Source organism: Mauremys mutica, chromosome 9, assembly GCF_020497125.1.
Source record: "Mauremys mutica isolate MM-2020 ecotype Southern chromosome 9, ASM2049712v1, whole genome shotgun sequence".
NCBI lineage: Eukaryota > Metazoa > Chordata > Testudines > Geoemydidae > Mauremys > Mauremys mutica.
The window spans coordinates 38,672,242-38,692,611 of NC_059080.1; the positions used below are offsets into that span (position 1 = coordinate 38,672,242).

At 44.6% G+C, this 20,370-nt stretch overlaps 1 protein-coding gene across 2 annotated transcripts; it reads right to left on the bottom strand.

Annotated features, from left to right (window-relative positions):
• Positions 1 to 548: 548 nt before the first annotated feature.
• PRPS1 (phosphoribosyl pyrophosphate synthetase 1) lies at positions 549 to 19,171 on the bottom strand. Of its 2 annotated transcripts, XM_045030867.1 has the most exons (8): positions 19,015 to 19,171; positions 18,544 to 18,755; positions 12,843 to 13,026; positions 12,296 to 12,394; positions 10,596 to 10,720; positions 5,197 to 5,370; positions 4,259 to 4,418; positions 549 to 2,463 (listed from the first exon to the last, which is right to left on the bottom strand). In XM_045030867.1, the coding sequence occupies exons 2-8, from the start codon at positions 18,663 to 18,665 to the stop codon at positions 2,371 to 2,373; spliced, it is 957 nt and encodes a 318-aa protein (XP_044886802.1). In that variant the 5' UTR covers positions 18,666 to 18,755; positions 19,015 to 19,171; the 3' UTR covers positions 549 to 2,370. The 2 variants fall into 2 exon arrangements, with proteins under 2 accessions (XP_044886802.1, XP_044886801.1); XM_045030866.1 differs by lacking the exon at positions 19,015 to 19,171 and having other exon boundaries at positions 18,544 to 18,987.
• Positions 19,172 to 20,370: the final 1,199 nt, after the last annotated feature.

Genomic DNA, 20,370 nt, shown 5'->3' on the forward strand with positions numbered 1-20,370 from the left:
GGCCTTTCTTACGTTCTTATGAATCAGTGCCTTGTGGAGTAAGGAAAGGTTCTTAATGTCACTACTATGATAGTCATGCAACTTACCTGTACCCTCATCTCTTTCCAAAGAAACCTGTAAAGCAAACAATCTTAAAAGGGGCTAGTGAACAATTTCAAAATCACTGTTATTTTAATCCCATTAATGTCATTACATATCTGAGTGGTATTTAAGACAGAACAGCTGCTCAAGATACGATGATGAGAACCGTATAAGAACAGAAACTGCATTTAGCACCCAGAACTTAACTAGCTGAGCTACCATGTTTACTGAATTGGCTAAGATCAGATGTATCTGATATGAAACTAATGCATCCTCTAGCAAAGGTACCCGGGCTCTAATATTTCTTCCACACGAGTGGTATATTGCTACTACAAAGGAACTGAAAGTTCTTCTGTCCTCCACCAACCTATGGATGCTCAAGCTCTCAATAACAGCACATACAGAGCCTCAATAACGTCATATGTGTTTTAAAAGCATTTACAAATTGCAAAAAAAAGTCTACGTAATTCTTGTTTTTTAAACAAAAGTTTAATTCCTTCATTGAGGTTTTAGTTTAACACAAATGCTGCTGAAAATCCTCACACTGCTTTGATGTCCTTGCTCTTGGCTTTTGATCACAATGTATTGGCAGTGAACCAGCAGGAGCTTTGAAGTAGGAGGCAGAAGTCCTGGATAGACCCTCAGTTGAGCTCAATGCAGGATGCAAAGCAAAGAAGCAAACATACACACTTTTCAGACAAACACCAACTTCTTATATAACCCCCCCCACACTTCTTACAGTGTAGGGTTTTAAGTTACTGCAAGACAAAAATTCAAGGGAGGGAGAGGGGAAAATCTTACTTAAAAAAGGCACAATACCTAACAACTAAAAGAACCACTCCAAATCTAGACAGCCAGCTTTTCCAGCTACACTTATCCGCCACCCATTAAATCTCTCACCTGACACTGGCTGTAGATACAAGTGACTCCAAATAACTCCCTTCCCTATCTCCAAAGTTAGAGAAGACTGTTTATAAAAGCAAAATGCATACAAGAACCAGCTTGGTCTGCTACCTCGTAAGAGTCCAGGAAAGACTGATTTAACCACTTATTGTGGGATGGTGCAACTACCATGCATTCAAGTTTTGTATGATGCCTATTCTACAGGCAGGAGCACTGGAGACAGCTCTAGGCTTGATTGTTTCTTCTCTTCCTACTTTAGGAAAGTTACTGCCTGGAGTTAAGTGTGACATTGAGAAAACGTCAATAAAAGCTGCAGAGGGAACAAGTCTCACCTGACCTACTATCACTGAGCACCTTACATGAAGAACAGCTGGCTGACTCAGCCATCCTTAGCACTTCCTAAGGCCTCCAAAGTCCTGCAGCCTACCTCTTCCTCCATTAACATTCCCAAGATTCCTTGGGGGGGTGGGGGAGAGGATTTTGTAGAGATGGCTGATTCTGGTATCGGCCATAGCAAAAAGTAAATGTGGGGTGCAAATACTGCAACCAGAACAAAATACATCAGAAACTTCATGAGAGATGGGGCTAAAATGCATGGAAATAAAACTTCTAATAGGAAGTAACATATCAGCCCATTTGATCTACTCCACAGATACATGTCCAAGGAACATACAGGTCAGGAAGGCTAGACTCACTAATGGACTGGAAAGGAGGGGAAAACTAGAGGGCAACAAGTTTCTTCAGTAGAACAATCTGAATTCAGGGTTTTAATATGCCGCATCCCAGGCTGCAGGTGACAGATCCTTGATCTCCTTCTGGAAGAGGAAACTGCCGTCCCACCCCATAGCGCCAAACTTCTTGTCAGAAACTTGGTCAACATACAAGACTTCCTTATACCACCTTGTTAAGGGCTTCTGTCAGGTACAGAGTAAGTGATGTGGGTCAGCAATCCCTTGGACTCTTGCTGTAGTTCCAGGCCAGCATGTCCTTAGGAGTTCTACTTCTCATACAAAAAAATCCAGGCGTGCATGCAAAGTAGTCTAACCTCCCCATAGACAAAACTTCCCCTCCAAAAAAAGGTTGTGGCAAGTGGACATGTCAATTCCACTTTCCAGGGATCTGCAGTGCTGACTCAATACTACTGGAAGCTTAAACTATTGAGGAGATCACAGTGGGATGCTACGGGCAGGAGCCTGAGCATTACAGATGTGTGCCCTCCACCCCACCCCCTCCCAGAACTGAGCTCAGACTCAGTGAGCCTGATGTGTGCAGAGGAGGAGCTGTGGAGAGCTGCACTGGAACAAGCAGAGTCTTCTAATGAACTTTATAATTAGCTGAACAACTTTTGGTTTTAAAAAAAGCCACACAAGCAGCAGCCAGCATCTGTTATAAGGGGACATGGCTGAATAGGTAGGAGACAGATTCCCCATTATGAGTCCTCCTGATGGCCTCTGCAAGGATCATTGAGATGTCAATCACCTGTAGGGGGGAAAAAGTATCAGTCACCTGGTGGAAGACCGTGCAAGGCCTTAGCGTGGCTGGGAAGCCATGAGGAATCTTCAAGGCACAAGCCACACCATTACAAAGCATAAGCAGATCTGTAGCAGACTGTCAGATACAGGGAAAACAACAAAATCTAACAAGCAGGCATGTCAGGATACCACATTTCATATCACTCGGAAGGTACTGCTGCAAATTGTTCCATCCTGCCTTTTCTAAGAGTGGGACAGGAATTGCCAGATGGAATCAGACTTGAGGTCCATTTAGACTAGTGTCCTATCTGACAGTGGCAGTGCCAGATGCTTCAGAGTAAGGTCTAAGAACCCTGCCATAGGAAGATGTGGGGAAATCTCCCCTCTCAGTAGATCTCATCCTGCTGTCCAATAGTTAAAGAGATTGACTTAAACCCTGAAGCATGAGGCTTAAAATGTGTTCGCATTTATTATGACAACTCTGGATACTCTTAAATTTTACATTCTTGACCTCAACTTCACGGGGCAATGCATTCCACAGTTCAGGGCTAGTTTACACTTGGAAATTTACCAAAATAGTTACTCCAGAATAACTCTGTGTGTGGATGCTCTTATTCCAGATGAAGTGTCTACATGAGGGCTTATACTGAAATAACTATCCTGGCTTAACTGTTCTGGATAGCTATTTTGGTAACTGTTCCACCACAGGCCACCTAGAAGATGTTAAGTTAAGCAACTGAACGTTCAGACTGTCCCACTGACAGTGATTTTAAAGTGAGACAGGAGCTAAATAGATTTTAAAAATTCTAAGGAGCTTTTGAAAATGCCTTAAGCTTGCTTGTCAATATAATCGCAGTGCAGTGGTGTTTGCTAGTGTTCACAGCAGGGCAAAGAGAAGTACTGACCTCTGCCACAAACTTGTCATATAAGCTTGGGGCCAACAAACGTGTTAATTCCTCGTCAATAAAAAGGGGTTAATACCCACCACACAGAGGCATTGGATTAATTGGTTGGTGTCTGCATTCTCCAGAACCTTTTACTATCTGTGTAATACTCGAAGCACTGTGGCTTTGCTTCATGGGCCTGTTGTGGGTCACCCTGACTACTCCCTAGTGGGTAACAGTGAGACATGCTACAGGGTACACAATACATTTGCCAGCATTCTATTCCATCTGTTTTAATTAATGTTTGTAAATGCTCTGAACATTAAATTCTGTAAGTGCTAAGAAAGGATAAAAGGGACCCAAGAGGAGAAAAAAAATGGGTGCGTGCCCTTTTCAATTTGAAAGGCTTTTCAAGACTTTTTTTCCTTTTCAAGTACAAGCAATAGAAAGTCCCATCATCCCTGTTTTGCCAGGTGTCTCCTTTGGAGAATGCACACGAGTGGATCAGGAATTCTGTGCTTAAAGGAAGGGGCAAGGCAGGGTGTTAGAATCTTTAAGATCCTCTCTTCCAACTGATTTATGGCCTACCTAAAAATTAGATTCCCCTCAATCTGGTTTCACTTGCTTTGTATCGCCACAAACCTAGTAACTTCTCTGATTTCAGGAGAAACAGGTTAGGCAAGATTTGTTTCTAAAACAGAAAGCAGAAAAGCTTTTCAAATGACCTTTCAGGCTTCTCCAAGTTCTAGAGAAGGGAAAAAATGAGTTTGGCCCTTTGGCTTTGCAGGTCACTTTTAAGAGGACCGATGATATGCACCAACCCAAATACCTCTTCCCAAACAGGAAAGCAAGCAGACAACCTAACCTACCATCTACTCCCCAAACCCCCTCAAGCTCAAAAGCGAAGTAGCTCCTCACCTGGATTTTGGAGCAGTGCTTCATCTTGTCCTCCTGCGGTATTGTGTTTGTGACTACAACTGCCTCGAAGCAGGCATTGTTTATCCGGGAAATGGCTGGCCCGGAAAAGATCCCATGAGTTAGGATAGCGTAAACTTTGGTGGCTCCAGCTGATACAAGCCTAGAAGGGAACAAATATGACAGGGTCAAAAGGCAAGTTTTGTAAGGTGAGCAGTGGAAGGAGAATGGGGGTTGGGTCCCCAAAATACATTGGAAGCAGCTATTACTTGATGTTTCCCATGCAGTTAATGATTTGGTTGGAGGGTGCAGTCTCAGATCAAGGGAGATGCCAAGCCATGGCATTAGGTGACCCACATAGGTTGAAGCAGTTTTACGAAACAAGTATATCCCAGGGTGCTTTTACGTAAGCAACCTGTGTATTTGAAGAACTTGGTCTTCAGCCCTGGGCTTTAAGACCAGATCTACAGCCTTGGTAAGAAGTACTTCTACATGCAGTATTTAGACTGCCAGTGGCATGGCAAACACAAAGGTATCTGCAAAACATGAGGCGCTTGTACAGATCTGCTTTTTACAACCTATAAAATTGATTTGGAAGGTTAAGATTTTTGCCAGGTGTTTTACATTAGAAATTCAGGGTCTAGAGTGACTGCAGAACTAATGAAATGACAGTCAGAAGACAGAAGCCTTTTTTACACAAATTTGTGCCATTAAAGATGCATTTTTAAACCAGTGCAAATCTGTATGTAGCCCTGAAAACTGGGCTACTGAGGAGAGAGTTGTACTCACTGTTTACTGACACTTATTTGACTCACAGTCCAAGACACCAAACCCATCATCGTCAGGCATAACTCCATTACAAGTTAGTTATTTGCAATGTAGCGATTTAGGCAAGAACAAGTTTATATCATGTGCAGTTTACACCCAACCTCCTCACTCACTTGTCTGCTGCATGGCAGATGGTGCCACAGGTGTCTGCCATGTCATCTACCAGAATGGCCACTCTGTCCTTCACATCACCCACCAGCACCATGCGATCCACCTCATTAGCCTTCTTTCGCTCCTTGTGAATGAGGGCAAAGTCCACATTCAGCCGATCTGCAATGGATGTCACTCTGTGGAAAGAGAGCGCGAGGTTTCCAGATTGTGCTTACGCTCCTCATGGAGGAAGCTTTGGCAGGAGAAGGGAAAAACTGCTCCAAGACTACATAAACAGACTGAATAGACAGCAAATGGTCACAGCTTCCATTATATTGCTGTCCTTGATAAGCCAGAGAAGATGTGCTCTCTGCCTCCTATTTTGAGCATACAGTTGCATTCAAACCTGTGTGAAGGTGGAGCTATTTTCAAGACCAATTACCCTGAAGCCTCTGATTTGCTGTCCCCCAACCGCAGCAGCTAGAGTAAGGTGATAGAGCCTTCAGGAATGCTTTAATCTTGAACAGTGCAAATTAAAAATAAGCAATTTTTGGGTCTGTCAGAGCTTATTTAAATAGTGTGTTTTGCTGATAAATCTCTAAAGTTTCAGCACCCATGGGGAATCACTTTCAGTTTATTTCCCGAAAGAGCTTTTTACGTTATTTAAAGAAAGTTAACCTATTTGATGACCATACTGGCCCCATCCACACTACATTTTTTTTCCTACTGTTATGCAGTTGCTAACAGGCATAATTTCACTAGTGGTAGCAAAAGTGGGAAATTAAAAGGAAAAAGCTAGCACAGAGATACCCAGTATGTAGCTAATTTGCTGCCCTGTAGAAAACAAACAAAACCAAGACCAGCTGATAAAAGCAGAGGATATAACAGAGAAGACATGCAATCTCTCCTCAATACTTGGTGCTTATTAACAAGGATTCAATATCATCTCACTGCAACTGACTGTTGAAGATTCAATTCCCCCTCCGATTGTTTGCACATCAAACAGTTGTGAAGTGGTTAATTCTGCATGGCATAAAGTTACCTGGAGTTCTGCACAGGAGCATGGTCAAGCTCATGGTTACTAGGACATATATTCTTGACGTCACACACCTGAAATGTCACTATTTCTCTCCAAATACCAAGATCTACCTCTCCAGGTTGTGAATCCACAAATAAAAAGTAGGCCAAAGTCTAATTAATGAGAAAGCATACTAGCAGCTACAACATCCCTCCACACACTAAACTCATAATTGCTCCAGTCTACTGGGGGAGGAGCTTAAAAAAACTGGAAAGACAGAAGAAAGGAATGAAAGGAGAACACCAGGTAACTTTAGGTCAGAAAGTAACAGCTGATTGATTGATTGATTGATTGCCTTTGTGGGGGAGGGATAGCTCAGTGGTTTGAGCATTGGCCTGCTAAACCCAGGGTTATGAGTTCAATCCTTGAGGAGGCCACTTAGGGATCTGGGGCAAAAATTGGTCCTGCTAGTGAAGGCAGAGGGCTGGACTCGATGACCTTTCAAGGTCCCTTCCAGTTCTAGGAGATATACCAATCTCCAATTATTACCTTATTATTATTACCTTTCCAAGACAGTTGTACATTTATAAATGACATTCAGGCTATCTTCACTGTAAAAGGATTTACAATAAAACACAGTGTTTATCTTGCTGTAGAATCCTATGGGAAACAAGGTAGTTACAGTGTTCACCATGATATAGCTAGGCAAGATCAGCACTATACACCACTATCCCACCCCCACCATGCCTGTGACTGACCTAGTTTGGTTTACCTGGCAGTAAAACTGAACTGCCTTGTTTCCACTATGTTTTTATAACAGGGTATCTGACCTCCATTAGTTATCCCACTGTAAAAACAAAGTTTATGCCCAAATAAATCTGTTAGTCTTTAAGGTGCCACCAAACTCCTTGTTGTTCTTGTCAGTGAAGACCGTCTCAGTGTTAGTTTTATGTTAAATATAGCCAGTTCTCTCTGGATATTGCCAGTGGATGCCAGCCATTAGTCAGTGTTATGTAACAATAGAGCACTTAAGGCAGATTAATGAAATCAACTCGGATTAGGCCCAAGGTAACTCAATTATGTAACAGGTTTCAGAGTGATAGCCGCGTTAGTCTGTATCAGCCAAAAGAACGAGGAGTACTTGTGGCACCTTCGAGACTAACCAATTTATTTGGGCATAAGCTTTCGTGAACTAAAACCCACTTCATTGGATGCATGCAGTGAAAAATACAGTAAGAAGATATGTATACACAGAGAACATGAAAAAATGGGTGTTGCCATACCAACTCTAATGACTCTAATCAATTAAAGTGGGCTATCATCAGCTTAAAAAACTTTTGTAGTGATAATCAGGATGGCCCATTTCAAACAGTTGACAACAAGGTGTCAACTACTGTTACTCACACCTTCTCGTCAACTGTTTGAAATGGGCCATGTTACTCACACCTTCTCGTCAACTGTTTGAAATGGGCCATCCTGATTATCAGCAGGAGAAAAAAAAATGGCAACACCCATTTTTCATATTCTCTTTGTATACATATCTTCCTAGTGTATTTTCCACTGCATGCATCCGATGAAGTGGGTTTTAGCCCACGAAAGCTTATGCCCAAATAAATTGGTTAGTCTCGAAGGTGCCACAAGCACTCCTTGTTCTTTTTTCAATTATGTAATTTAGTTCTAGCCATCAAGGCATTTCTAATGTGCCTATCACTACGCTATCTAGGCATCTCAATGTAAAAGCTTTACACTTTAAGGAAACCAATTTCTAACTCAAGCAAATGTTTACAGAAGGGGCTATGGGCAACCTGGAGCCCATGACTTCTACATCTGCCCAATGAATCAGTTTCACTCTCCTTTCCTCCAGAAGATAAAGTTGCAGGCTTCCTGCTGAGAACTTTAGTTACCCAAACTATCCTCTGGTTACTACCAATCCTGGCAGCATGAAACATTGTGACCAGGTTCTAACAAGGATTTACTTATTGCTCAGATAAATGTGCCTGGGATACATAAGGATTGGTGCTAAGGGTTTCTGCACTTGAAAAATTCCTAGAGAACTGGAGCCCACTCCTCATTATATGGGGAGTTATGACGACCCTCCCTTTATGGCTAGATGGGAGGGACACCAAAAGCTTTGTAACATGGAATCATACTATGGAAAAGATTGAGACCCACTGGTTTATATTCTAGAAGAATGACAGATGCCACAGCTAGTGTGTCACTAAACAGAATTATATTTACCTTGTGTATAGATTAGGTGTCTGAAATCTGTTCTGGCCAATTGGCCTTTAGTGTCACTAGGTCAGATCAGACTTGTGTGTCACATGCCTCGTGGACACAGCAAGGTTTGTTTTAAACAGATTAAATGAATTTTCTAATTTAAGTTTAGGGCGTCCATCTTCTTCAAACTGGCGTCTGGTTTGCAACCAGTTCTGTATCTGCTGAAGATCAACCCCTCACATCAATAAACTAGGCAGCCAGCTTTCCCTACAAAATGCTAATCTCAGGCCTTGTCCGCATGTGGAGTTGCACCAGTTTAACTAAAGGCATGATCTTAAACTGATTTAGTTAAATCTGTGCAAACCACATGTCAACTCTTAAGTCATGTCTACACTAGCAAGCTTACAGTAGCACAGCTGCACTGCTCTAAGATAGCTCGCATATCTGCTTTTTGCTGATGGGAGAGAGCTCTCCCGTCAACATAATACAACCACCTAAACGAGTGGTGGTAGCTATGTCAGTGAGAGAGCAGCTCCCACCAACACTGCGCTGTGCACATGAGCACTTATGCCAGCAAAATTTATGTTGCTCAGGGGTGCGTGTGTCTTTTTCACACCCCGAGCAACATAAGTTTTGCTGACGAAAGTGGAAGGGTATACATGGCCTTAGTTTAAGAAGCTTGTATGTCAGTTAAACTTAAACAGAATCCTAATGGACTTAGATCAGTGTTTCTCAACCAGGGGGTCACAGCACAGGTTTGGGGAGGAGGGAAAGTGACAAGTGGAGGGCTCACATTAAGATGTGGCAAGAAGAACAATTGCATGGGGCCCCATGAAGCTAAATTACATGGACGAGCCCTGCTGCACAGGGCCAAAGCCTGTAACTTAGGAATTGCCCTGCTTGCCAGCCCCATAATGCCCAGCACTGAGTATTATTTATAATTTGCTTAATGGTATTTAAGGTGGGGGAGTGTTGCATTTTTTTAAGTTCAAAGGGGGCTGCCAGCACAAAATGGTTGAGAAACACTGACTTAGATTAAATCAAAGTAAGCCTAGTTTAAACTAAGTATGTGCCCACAGTGATTCTCATGGTTTAACTAAATCTGTTAGCTAAACTTGTGCAAATTTTCATGTTTATATAAAGGCATCCAAGAGAAATTACCTTTGTCTGTTCAGTTGGGGTATGGTGCAGATAGCTCATAACCTCCAGATTGTCAGACTCCGTGCAACCTTTAGCCTGTAGGCACATGCCACCCCATCTGCCAAATGGGGATACTTCCTTCCCTACTTCGAAGACATTTAAGAATGATCAGGGAAGATGAAAACCTTGGCCACAAGATTTCAGAATGCAATGTGATTTTTCTGGAAATCTTGTGCAGAGATTACAGCTAGTTGGTTTGGCATTCCAGATGCTGGCACTAAGCAACAAGCCACATCAGTAGTTTTACATGTAAGAGGCTGGTTTATTTTGTGAGTTCTAATTGAAGTGGATGTTCAAAATACCTGGCTGCACTGCAATAGCGTACTGCTGGGTTTATAATTACTCTCTAACAAACAGTTTGTGGAATGGGATGTTGGCAGTAAGAACGGAGGTTTGGGTATGATTTAGGGAAATATTCCAGAATTAGTTTAAAGACATATCCTCGTTCTATCATTTGTAGTTGCTGTGGAAAAATATTACAAAACGAAGAGATCACATTTTCAAAGAGTTGCACTAATGAGCACAGTATCTCAATCTGCTACTGTATTATGTAGCAGATGTTTTGAAGTTCCTGCCTGAAAACAAAGCTGCACTTACTTTTCCAATCCCTCCCTTTCTAAAAAAAATCATGCATGGGCAGTTCCACTTTTACATGGAATATGCAACAACTTCACAGTTTGAGGAACAAGCATAGACTATGAAGTGTCCAAGCAATGGTAATTCTAGGAATCCACTCAAGTAATTTCAGGAACCTATTTCAAGATTAGCCTTCTGTAAATTCTCTAGGAGGACATATCAGGCTACTCCAAGCCAACTGTCAAAAAGGGAATGTTGACTGTGATTTTGGGGAAGCAGGTTTGAGTAGCGAATACGTCCAGATCTCAGAAGTTTTACATTGTTACGAAACAACACAGATTACTAATTAAAATGGGTGTGAAGATATACTACTGTCAACTAGTCTCAGTTCTGATGCTTCTAATATCTCACCTCTTTGCTCCACCAGCATCTGGTGAAACAATAGTACAGTTCTTCCACTCTGCAATGTTCTCCTTGATCCACTTCAGTACAGCAGGCTCTGCATACAAGTTATCCACAGGGATATCAAAAAAACCCTATGGTAAGACAAACAGGGTATACTCTGCATAACTGACGATCAAATTCCAAAGACAGACCTGGCAGAAAGCAATAGAAGCCCTGAAAATAATCAGGCTTCCAGCCACAGCCTTTTCATAGTACTGTTATTCAGCTCTCCTTACGCTTACATTAATAGATGGGCAGTAATCTTCAGGATACACAGAATACTAATGCAAGAGAACATCTTCCGCCTCTATGGAGAGTTACAGAGTCTAGTGGGCTAATGTTCACAGTAATCCCTTTACTCTTAAGTTGTGTTATGCACTTCTGCTGATCAACATGAAAACAGTCCGATACTGGCAAGGACCTGATGTGGACATTCATTCCATCTATTAGCGTAGCAGCTAGTTGCTTGGTTTGTTTTTTAAATTGAGGGTTGGCCTCATGCTCTGGATGCAGCCAACTTCATACTACCTCAGCAGAAGCTTCCAGGGAAACTTCACAGGTTGCCCAAATGCCAAAAGATAGTCAATCCTGGACTATCAATGGGTGATGACTACATAGATGAATACTTGGCAAAACAGGCATCTCCTACATGCAAGAAACACCAACCCTACCTGCTCACTCCCTTTTTGGGCTCATGTTAAGACTCAATACCTACACAGAGCAAGCTGAAACAGGGAAATATGAGCCACCCGCCCAGGTCTTCAATGGCAATAGTTACAAGAGTGAATGTATTATTAAACTAGTGGGTCTCACATATCACTGCTTCTGTAGACTAAGCTCACTGCACATACTGGGGGGAGGGTGCTCCTTGCATATCTATTCTCCTCACGAGTTTTTGGTGTGCCACCCTTCCATCCCACTGTATTTCAGGAACTCCCTGCAAGCCAGAAGCTCTGTGCACCACCTATTCCTGCTCTGCTGCTACCAAAAACTCCATTTCTCCTGTACTCCTCCCCATGCCTTTGTCCCTGCGTCTGTACCAGGGGGTCTGTGTGCTCACCCAATGCCAGGGGCTATGTACACCTGCATCTCCACCTGACCCCACCACTAACTCTTTTCTGTTTGGGAAAGAAGCATTTAAGGGTATCAACATTTCAACTCTATTGGGCAGAGCGGAGATAGGTATTGTTAGGACAGAACATGTAATGGCACCATCAACTAGTTCTTTGATCAAACAGATAGACCTGGTTGAAGCTGCTGGTTCTGCTAACTCAGTCGCCAGGGGCTCTGTGTGTTCCCTGTTTCCCCCTTCCGGTTTTCCAATTTTCACCTAAATCAACAGAATTCTGCCCATTTGGTGCCTAAAACATTCCCTGAAATGTTTGCATTTATCAGATGTGGCAGTCAAAAATTATTACATTATAACCAACCAGACACAGAAATACCATCAAGTTGAGTGTAGGGCCTTGATTTGCTTGGTCAATCAAGAACAGCAGCAATCTTATTTACAAATGACCATGTGTCATGCAACATAAACTAAGGATCTAGTCACTGCCTGCCATTGCCCTACTGGCCTAGACCATCCCACAGGTAACATCTGTGACGTGGAAGTATCATCTGCTTGTCTACATCTGAAAAGCGTCATCTTCCCAAGTTTCAGTTCATACCTGAATCTGAGAAGCATGTAGGTCCATGGTGATGATGTGATCTGCACCCGCCACAGACAGCATGTTAGCAACCAACTTGGCAGAAATTGGGGCTCGACTCTAGTACAAGAAAAAGCCATGTTAATTTGGACGACAGCAAATTCACTTGTGGGTTTAAAAGAAATACATTTCAGCCTCTCCCTCAGGGGTATAAATCATTGCCTGAAAGTCTGAAAATATACTTCAATTTTACTTAAAACTGCCAAATTCTCACCAACACCCACACTCCATCCAGGGAGAAAAACAGCTTGGTAAGTTTCCAAAAGGAATAGACATTTATACAAATCAAGACAGCATCTGCAATTCCACTGATTATGATAAAGGATGGCAAATGTGAAGATGAAAAAGTGATAGACTATGTTAAAATAGTTTCCCCCGCCCTTCTCTTACACATTGCAGTTCTGCACAAATAGGTGAACTAAAGAGTTGCACACCTTCCTCTGAAGCACGGGCTGCTGGCTAGAAACTAGATGGGCATATTCCTTTATGGAACTCCTGTTTGCACTACCTTGTCCTTTTTGTCCTGGCGAGCATAAGGAAAGCATGGTATGACTGCAGTGACACGGCTAGCTGATGCGATCTTGCAGGCATTTATCATGATGAGAAGCTCCATCAGGTTGTCATTTATTTCACCACAGCCACTCTGCACAATGTAGACATCCTCTCCACGCACGCTCTCACCTATTTCCACACTAGGTGCAGGAGATAAACAAGTGAAATTAAAAGCATAAAACAAATACAATTTGGTAACAGCAAGCAGCCTGCATCAGCAATTTCCATGCAACTTAGTAACCGATCAACAAGACCCAACAGAAAGGCAGTTACTTATTTGCTCAGTAACAGTACATTTTGCTTAACAGCAACCCAGATACAATATTAATAACTTCCAGTTAATAGCAACATTTTGCTGGGAACAAATCCCATCCCTTAATATTTAATATTAATGGGATTCAGATATTGGCAACAGTATGCCACTTAACACTTTTTGGAAGAAAAGCTCCACCTGATGGCAGGTTTGCAAGGCCCAGGGAGGGAAGTGCTGGGACATACCTTCCCTAGCTGCAGCCCCATAAACCTGCCTGCAGAGGGACTGCACAAGAGGTAACTGGCTTAGGGCTGCGCTGGGAGGGGAGGCTGCAGGCAGGGTAGTGGTAGGGAGGGGAGCTGAACCCCACTGCTGGAGCTGTATGGTACCTCTCCAAGAGCTCTCCAGGCTATGGCACGCCAGAGGACAGCACCCAGAGAAGGAAGCACTGGGAGGTCCTGAGCCCTAACCCCTGGAAAGCACAGGGAGCGGTACAGTGCAGCCCCATGGGCCCCCAATACCCTGCTCCCCGAAGAAAGCCCCCGTATCCAAGGCTGCATTTCCCCTCCCCACAGGCAGGTTTGTAGGGCTGCAACCAGAGAAAGCCATCCCAGCACTTCCTTCCTGGAGGCCTGCAAACCTGCCTTCTGCTTATTAGCAATAGCAGGACAATAGCAATGTTTTGCTGGCAATCAAAGGTCTATTAATAGGCAGAATCTACTGTATTTTACATTGCTCATTTTGATTAAATATACTGATTCAGCTGGGAAAGCAAAAACCATACAGCCTCTATTTTAGGCTATGGCTACACTGGCGCTTTACAGCGCTGCAACTTTCTCCCTCAAGGGTGTGAAAATACACCCCCCTGAGTGCAGCAAGTTACAATGCTGTAAAGCGCCAGTGTAGACAGTGCCCCGGCGCTGGGAGCAATCCCCTCGGGGAGGTGGAGTACCTGCAGCGCTAGGAGAGCTCTCTCTCCCAGCGCTGGCACCACAACCACACTCGCACTTCCAAGCGCTTTGGAGTTTTGAGTGTAGCCATGCCTGTAGATCTCTATGTAATGTACTCAAACCCCTGAAGAGTGCTTAAGCTCCTCCAAATCACACAGTGGAACCATTGAACACAATTTCACTCATACAAGACTTCTTTTAAAAAAGGAAAAAGTGATGGCACATCAGCAAAGCAAGCCCTGAGCCAGATTTTTAGAAGAGCCCACAGGGCACCGAAAACAACATTATAAGTCTAACATTTAAGAGTGATTTACTGACGTGAACAGATAACCCTTCAATATCCTGTTTTGAGAAAATATTCAGGGTTAATTTCTTCATGGATATAATTCATAGTAATCCCTGGTGAAGGGATTCTGAATATACGCTAGAGGTCCTGGTGCCAGCAGCAAATGCCCAGACAGCTTTAGAAACATGTACAGAGAGGCCTGCCCCAGGAGCAGAGGGGGGGAGATGAGGCAGTGGCTTCTATGAAGTCTGAGGAAGTGCTGTATAAGGTCTTATGTAGCAACAGAGTGCTCCAAAATGTTTCAGTTGAGAGGACAAGCCAGCAACATTGGAAATAGTCAGAAAGCCCAGAATCCACGGAGGAAGAAATGGGGCAACTTTTCCCTCATCTGTACTACATACACTGACATTTTGGAGGCAGCTTCACTTTGGACTACAGCCAGAGACTTTGGTTATTACTAACTGGCAAGTGGCTGCAAGAGATTATGCGACTCAAGCTGAGGTCAGTTTAATTTTAGATGCAGTCTTGTTGTATACCCAGATTTTCATACAAATTAACCAGCCCATTCTCTTCCCTCACACATTTCCCAACTTCTCGTCTCCTCTTATATTTGTTGCTGTGGGCTATAAAATCAGGATCAGCTGCTCTTTTGTTAAAGCCCAAGCAGCACTGATTAGGAAGCAAACCTCATCTCTCCAGGTAAACACCCTAGTGACTGATGGGGAGGAAAGAACATCTGTGCTATTCTTGTACAGTCAGCATTATTTGCTAACATTAAGAACTTGACCAGTCAGTTGGAAGGATAAGAGCACTTGATACACGGTTGTGAAGTTGGTGTAATGATGCGAGCCATAGTTCAGTAAACAAACCCCCCTCCTTTGACAAGTTTTATCTAAGTCCTGTTGGGTTCTCACTTACAGCCCGTATTCATGCAATGAAAACATATGTACTGTTTTTCCTGATGTGTGTGCACTCCAGTCTCATATACAGCCTGGAAAACATTTACAAGACTCCTACTTCTGAAGCCCTTATAACAGGACCCTTTCAGGTAACCCTTTACTCCGTTCGTGTATGTAGTAGGTGAGCACATATAGTAATGTTGTGTTCTGTGAATACACATGATCCATGTTCTGTGAAGACATACCCATTTTATATTGTTCAGAAGCAGTGCACTTTTATAACTGCATGTTAGATCCATGGCTCCCTGAACTTACATTTACGGTTTTCGAAAAACATTAAGAATGATAAACAATAGTAGATTGTAGAGATGTGGAAAAAGTTAGATTCATAGTGCTTGGGAATTCCTAGAATATTTTAGTTATCTACATAAATACTAAACTCAAAAGTGACCAACAGAAACAAGGTGGGTGAGGTAATATCTTATCATACCAACTTCTTCTGGTGAAAGAGACAAGCCTTTGAGCTTACAGTGACCTGAAGAAGAGCTGGGTGTAAGCTTGACAGCTTGTTTCTTTCACCAACAGAAGTTGGTCCAAAAACAGATATTACCTCACCCTCCTTGTCTTTCTAATATCCTGGAACAACAACACAGCAATCAAAAGTTCACTATGGGCTTGGCTACACTTACAAATTTGCAGCGCTGCAGCAGGGTGTGAAAACACACCCTCTGCAGCGCTGCAAATTGCGGCGCTACAAAGCGCCAGTGTAGTCAAAGCCCCAGCGCTGGGAGCCGCGCTCCCAGCGCTGTCGGTTATTCCCCACAGGGAAGTGGAGTACGGACAGCGCTGGGAGAGTTTTCTCCCAGCGCTGGTGCTTTGATTACACTTAGCGCTTCAAAGCGCTGCCGCGGCAGCGCTTTGAAATGCAAGTGTAGCCAAAGCCTATCTTGTCTGCAATCAGGGAAAGCAGTTCACAGTTTGCAGAGAGACTAAAAGATATAGCACAAGAGAGACGAAAGCCTCAAGTTGCCTTCATGGGCTGCTAAGTGATCATAATAAGGCTTTAAATATCAACATTGACCTTTTCAGTGCTAATTGTATCAAGCTTTCAGAAAATGCTCTTCAGTTGTGATTGGATGTACCAGCCACACCCTAATGGTCCTTTCATATGGAAAATCATTCTCTAGCCTAAGTTTCAAGTTTTGAATGTCTATAGTCTAGTCTTTGATAACAAGGATCTTTACTGTACTTAGAAGTAAAAGCAATATTTATTTAATGCTACTTAGCTAGTGTCTTGTGGCTCCTACAGTGATGTTTACAGTTTTTCTAGAAGCTTGGCAGAGCAATAGTTATGAGGCAGGACACCATTACAAAATAAAAACTACTGACCAAATACCTAGTATTCAGATTAGTGCATGGCAAAACCCAGATAGAGTATCAAGATGCCCTAGGGGAGAGATAAGGTGAGTGAGGTAATATCTTTTATTGAACCAACTTCTGCTGGGAAATGTGACCAGCTTGAAAGCTACACAGAGCTCTTCCACATTTTAGCAATGCCAAGTGGGTACCAGGTTTCAGGTGGGTTTGTACATGGCACAGCTAAGACAAACCACTGCTGCTCCTGCAACCACACACTGCTATTCATAGTCACGTTAGCTTGAGTACGTGTACACAAGCAGGGGAAATCACATAAGAACGGCCATACCGGGTCAGACCAAAGGTCCATCTAGGCCAGTATCCTGTCTTCCGACATTGGCTGATGCCAGGTGCTCCAGAGGGAATGAACAGAACAGGTAATCATCAAGTGATCCATCCCATCACTTGTACCCAGCTTTTAGAAATACCATGCCTGCCAATCCTGGCTAATAGCCATTGATGGACCTAGCCTCCATGAACTTACTGAGTTCTTTTTTGAACCTTGTTATGGTCTTGGCCTTCACAACATCCTGTGGCAAGGAGTTCCACAGATTGACTGTGCGTTGTGTGAAAAAAATACCTCCTTTTGTTTGTTTTAAACCTGCTGCCTATTAATTTCATTTGGTCACCCCTAGTTCTTGTGTTATGAGGAGTAATAACACTTCCTTAGTTACTTTCTCCACACCAGTCATGATTTTATAGAGCTCTAGCATATCTCCCCTTAGTCGTCTCTTTTCCAAGCTGAAAAGTCCCAGTCTTATTAATCTCTCTTCATACCTTAATCACCATTATTTACCTCTCTCCAGCCTGAAAACTGACCATTTATTCTTACCCTTTTGTTCCTATTTTACTAATCCATGAAAGGACCTTCCCTCTTATCCTATCACAGCTTACTTTGGATAAGAGCCTTTGGTAAGGGACCTTGTCAAAGGCTTTCTGAAAATCTAAGTATACTCTATATTTAACACACCCCTCTTGCTGTAAAGGTAAGTTTAAGTGTATGTAGTCTATGATAAAATATGCTCCTATAGTATAATATGGCATCAGCCACTCTGGTTTTTCAGTGGAAGCCATAGGCGGGGCAAGAACAGCAGTGAATAGAGCAGGTCCATTGTCTAACACCTGCACCTCCATCCAAGAGCTCTCTAATTACACAAGATACCCCACAATTGTCAAACGTTATCTTCTGCAAATTAAGCCTATTCTTCTGTGGCTTCCTTAGTTAAGACTCAAGTGCGTCCACACACCAAAGTCCTTCGAAAGAGGAACCAGTCAGCGTTTCCACTCTGGGTTCACTTTCCCCGGGGAACTGCTTAGTGCTCAGGGCTTTCCCAAGCAGCAGAATGTTACCCTGAGCCTTGGCCCGCAGCAGCTGAGGTACTGGAGCGCTGTCTGCAGACTCAGGCAGGGTGAGCTACAACACTCACGCTCCAGGAAACGAAGCCCGAAGAAGGCCAGACACGTTGTTTTGAAGCAGACCATACAGACGGCCACGGCGGAGCCTCTTGCTCTCAGCCAGCAGAGCAAACGTCCCAAGGCTACAGACCCCTCCCCCCGCACTCTACCAGGGCATCTTCGCCTCCCACAAGGCACTGGGACTCCCACCCCAGCAGCCCAGAAACGTCCGAATATCGCTGGACCCTCGCCCAGCCCCCTACCCCCAGGGGTAGGAGCGGGTCTGGGGGCTGGAGCACCCCCCGGCCCGCGCCAGGCCAGACTCCATTTGCCGAGACCGGGAGTCCCGGCAAAGCAATACAATTCCCAGCAGACCCCGCGCGGCGGCCGCGCAGCCCTCAGAAGCGGTGTGCGGCGTGGCATGCCGGGAGTTGTAGTCTTCCCCAGACCCCTCTTACCATGTCTCCTGGTTGCTGAACTTCTTGGTCACCACCTTGCCGAGCTCCAGGCCCAGGCGGTCGGCGATTTTCTGGGACAGGTCTTGGTGCGAGCTCCCGCTGAAGATCTTGATGTTGGGCATCGCGGCGGCGGCGGCGGCCTCCTCCTCCCTCCGCCTCACACCGGGACCGGGTTGGGATCCGGGCTCCAGTCGCCGCTCCCCACAGGGGTGCTGACGGGACAGCACAAGAGAGCAACGCGTGTCTACTCCGCCATCTTCCCTTTCCCGCCAGCCGCACCTCCCTTTATAACTTCCCCGGCGACCACCAGCCCCCGCCCGTAACCGGCTCTTATTGGTCGGCTGGCGCGAAGGGGCGTAGTTAAAACGACCTTCCGGCCGGCCAAATTGGCTAGAGGTAAAAGTGGGTGGGGCTAGAGCACGCGCCGGGGTCTGGCGGGTGGTACTCTGCGCGCGGCCGCCCATCCCCTACCTTTCTCGTGCTAAACAACAGCCGAGGCGACAGCGGCGGTTGCTAATGGGGTGGCTACGGGGCCGGAGGCGCGTGGCAACTGAAGGGGAAGGGGCGGGGTTAGAGGCAAGTCAGCGCCGCCACCGGCGGCGTAGCGTTGCGGTTTGAGGCGTGTCGGCTCCCTCTGGGGTGGGGTGAGGGCGTGGATGGGGATTGGTTGGGGGGGGGGGTAGAGCTTGCCTTGCCTGCTATTGGGCAGTGAGGTGGCGGTGGGTGGAGCTTCTCACCATAGTTGCAGGCGGCCGGGGTACGCGCTGGCTCGGAAGTTCCCCTATGGGATGGGGGCGGGCAGGTCACGCTGCCCTCGTGGGCCAGTCATGGGCGTGTGGCGCCCTGCTCGCGTCGACCCGCATTCGGGGGCTGGGGAAGGACTAGAGGCCCGCGTGATAGAGGGCGGGAGGCTGGTAAATGCAAAGTAATACACACTGGAGCGCCTGACTCTGGCTGCAGGGACTCGGGTGGGGTCTGGGTTAGCTGTAGCCTGTCACCACCCAAGAGAGGGACCTTGGCACCATCCTAGCTAGTTCTCTGAAAACACTGTCTCAGTGTGCAGTACCAGTCAAAAAAGGTAACAGAGCATTAGGAACCGTTAGGAAAGGGACAGAAAATATCATAATGCCACTGTATAAATCGAAGATGGTATGCCCATACTTTTAACACTGCCTGCAGAGCTGGTCACCCCATCTTAAAAAAAAAAAATTAGAATTGAAAAAAGCCCAAAGACAGGAAACAAAAATGGTTAGGGGTATGGGACAGCTGCCATATGAGGAGAGGTTAAAGAGACAGGGACTGTTCAGCTTGGAAAAGAGACAGTGAAGGGGACTTATGAGAGAGGTGTATAAAATCATGACTGGTGTGGAGAACAAGGAAGTGGTTATTTACCCCTTCATGTAACTCATGAACCCGGGTCACATAATAAAATTATCAGGCAGTAGGTTTAAACCAAACATTAGGAAGTATTTCTTCACCCAATGTACAGTCAACCTGTGGCACTCATTGCCAGAGGATGCTGTGAAAGCCAAAAGTATAACTGGGTTAAAAAATTAATTAGATAAGTCCATGGAGGATAGGTCCATCAATGGCTATTAGCCAAGATGGTCAGGGACACAGCCCCATAATCTGGGTGTCCCTAGGCCTCTGACTGCCAGAAGCTGTGACTGGATGAAAGTAGATGGATCATTTGATAATTGCCCTGTTCTGTTTATTCCCTCTGGGGCACCTGGTATTGGCCACTGTCAGAAGACAGGATACTACATTAGATGGACCATTGGTCTGACTCAGTATGGCCATCCTTATATTCTTATGGGATGATGAGCC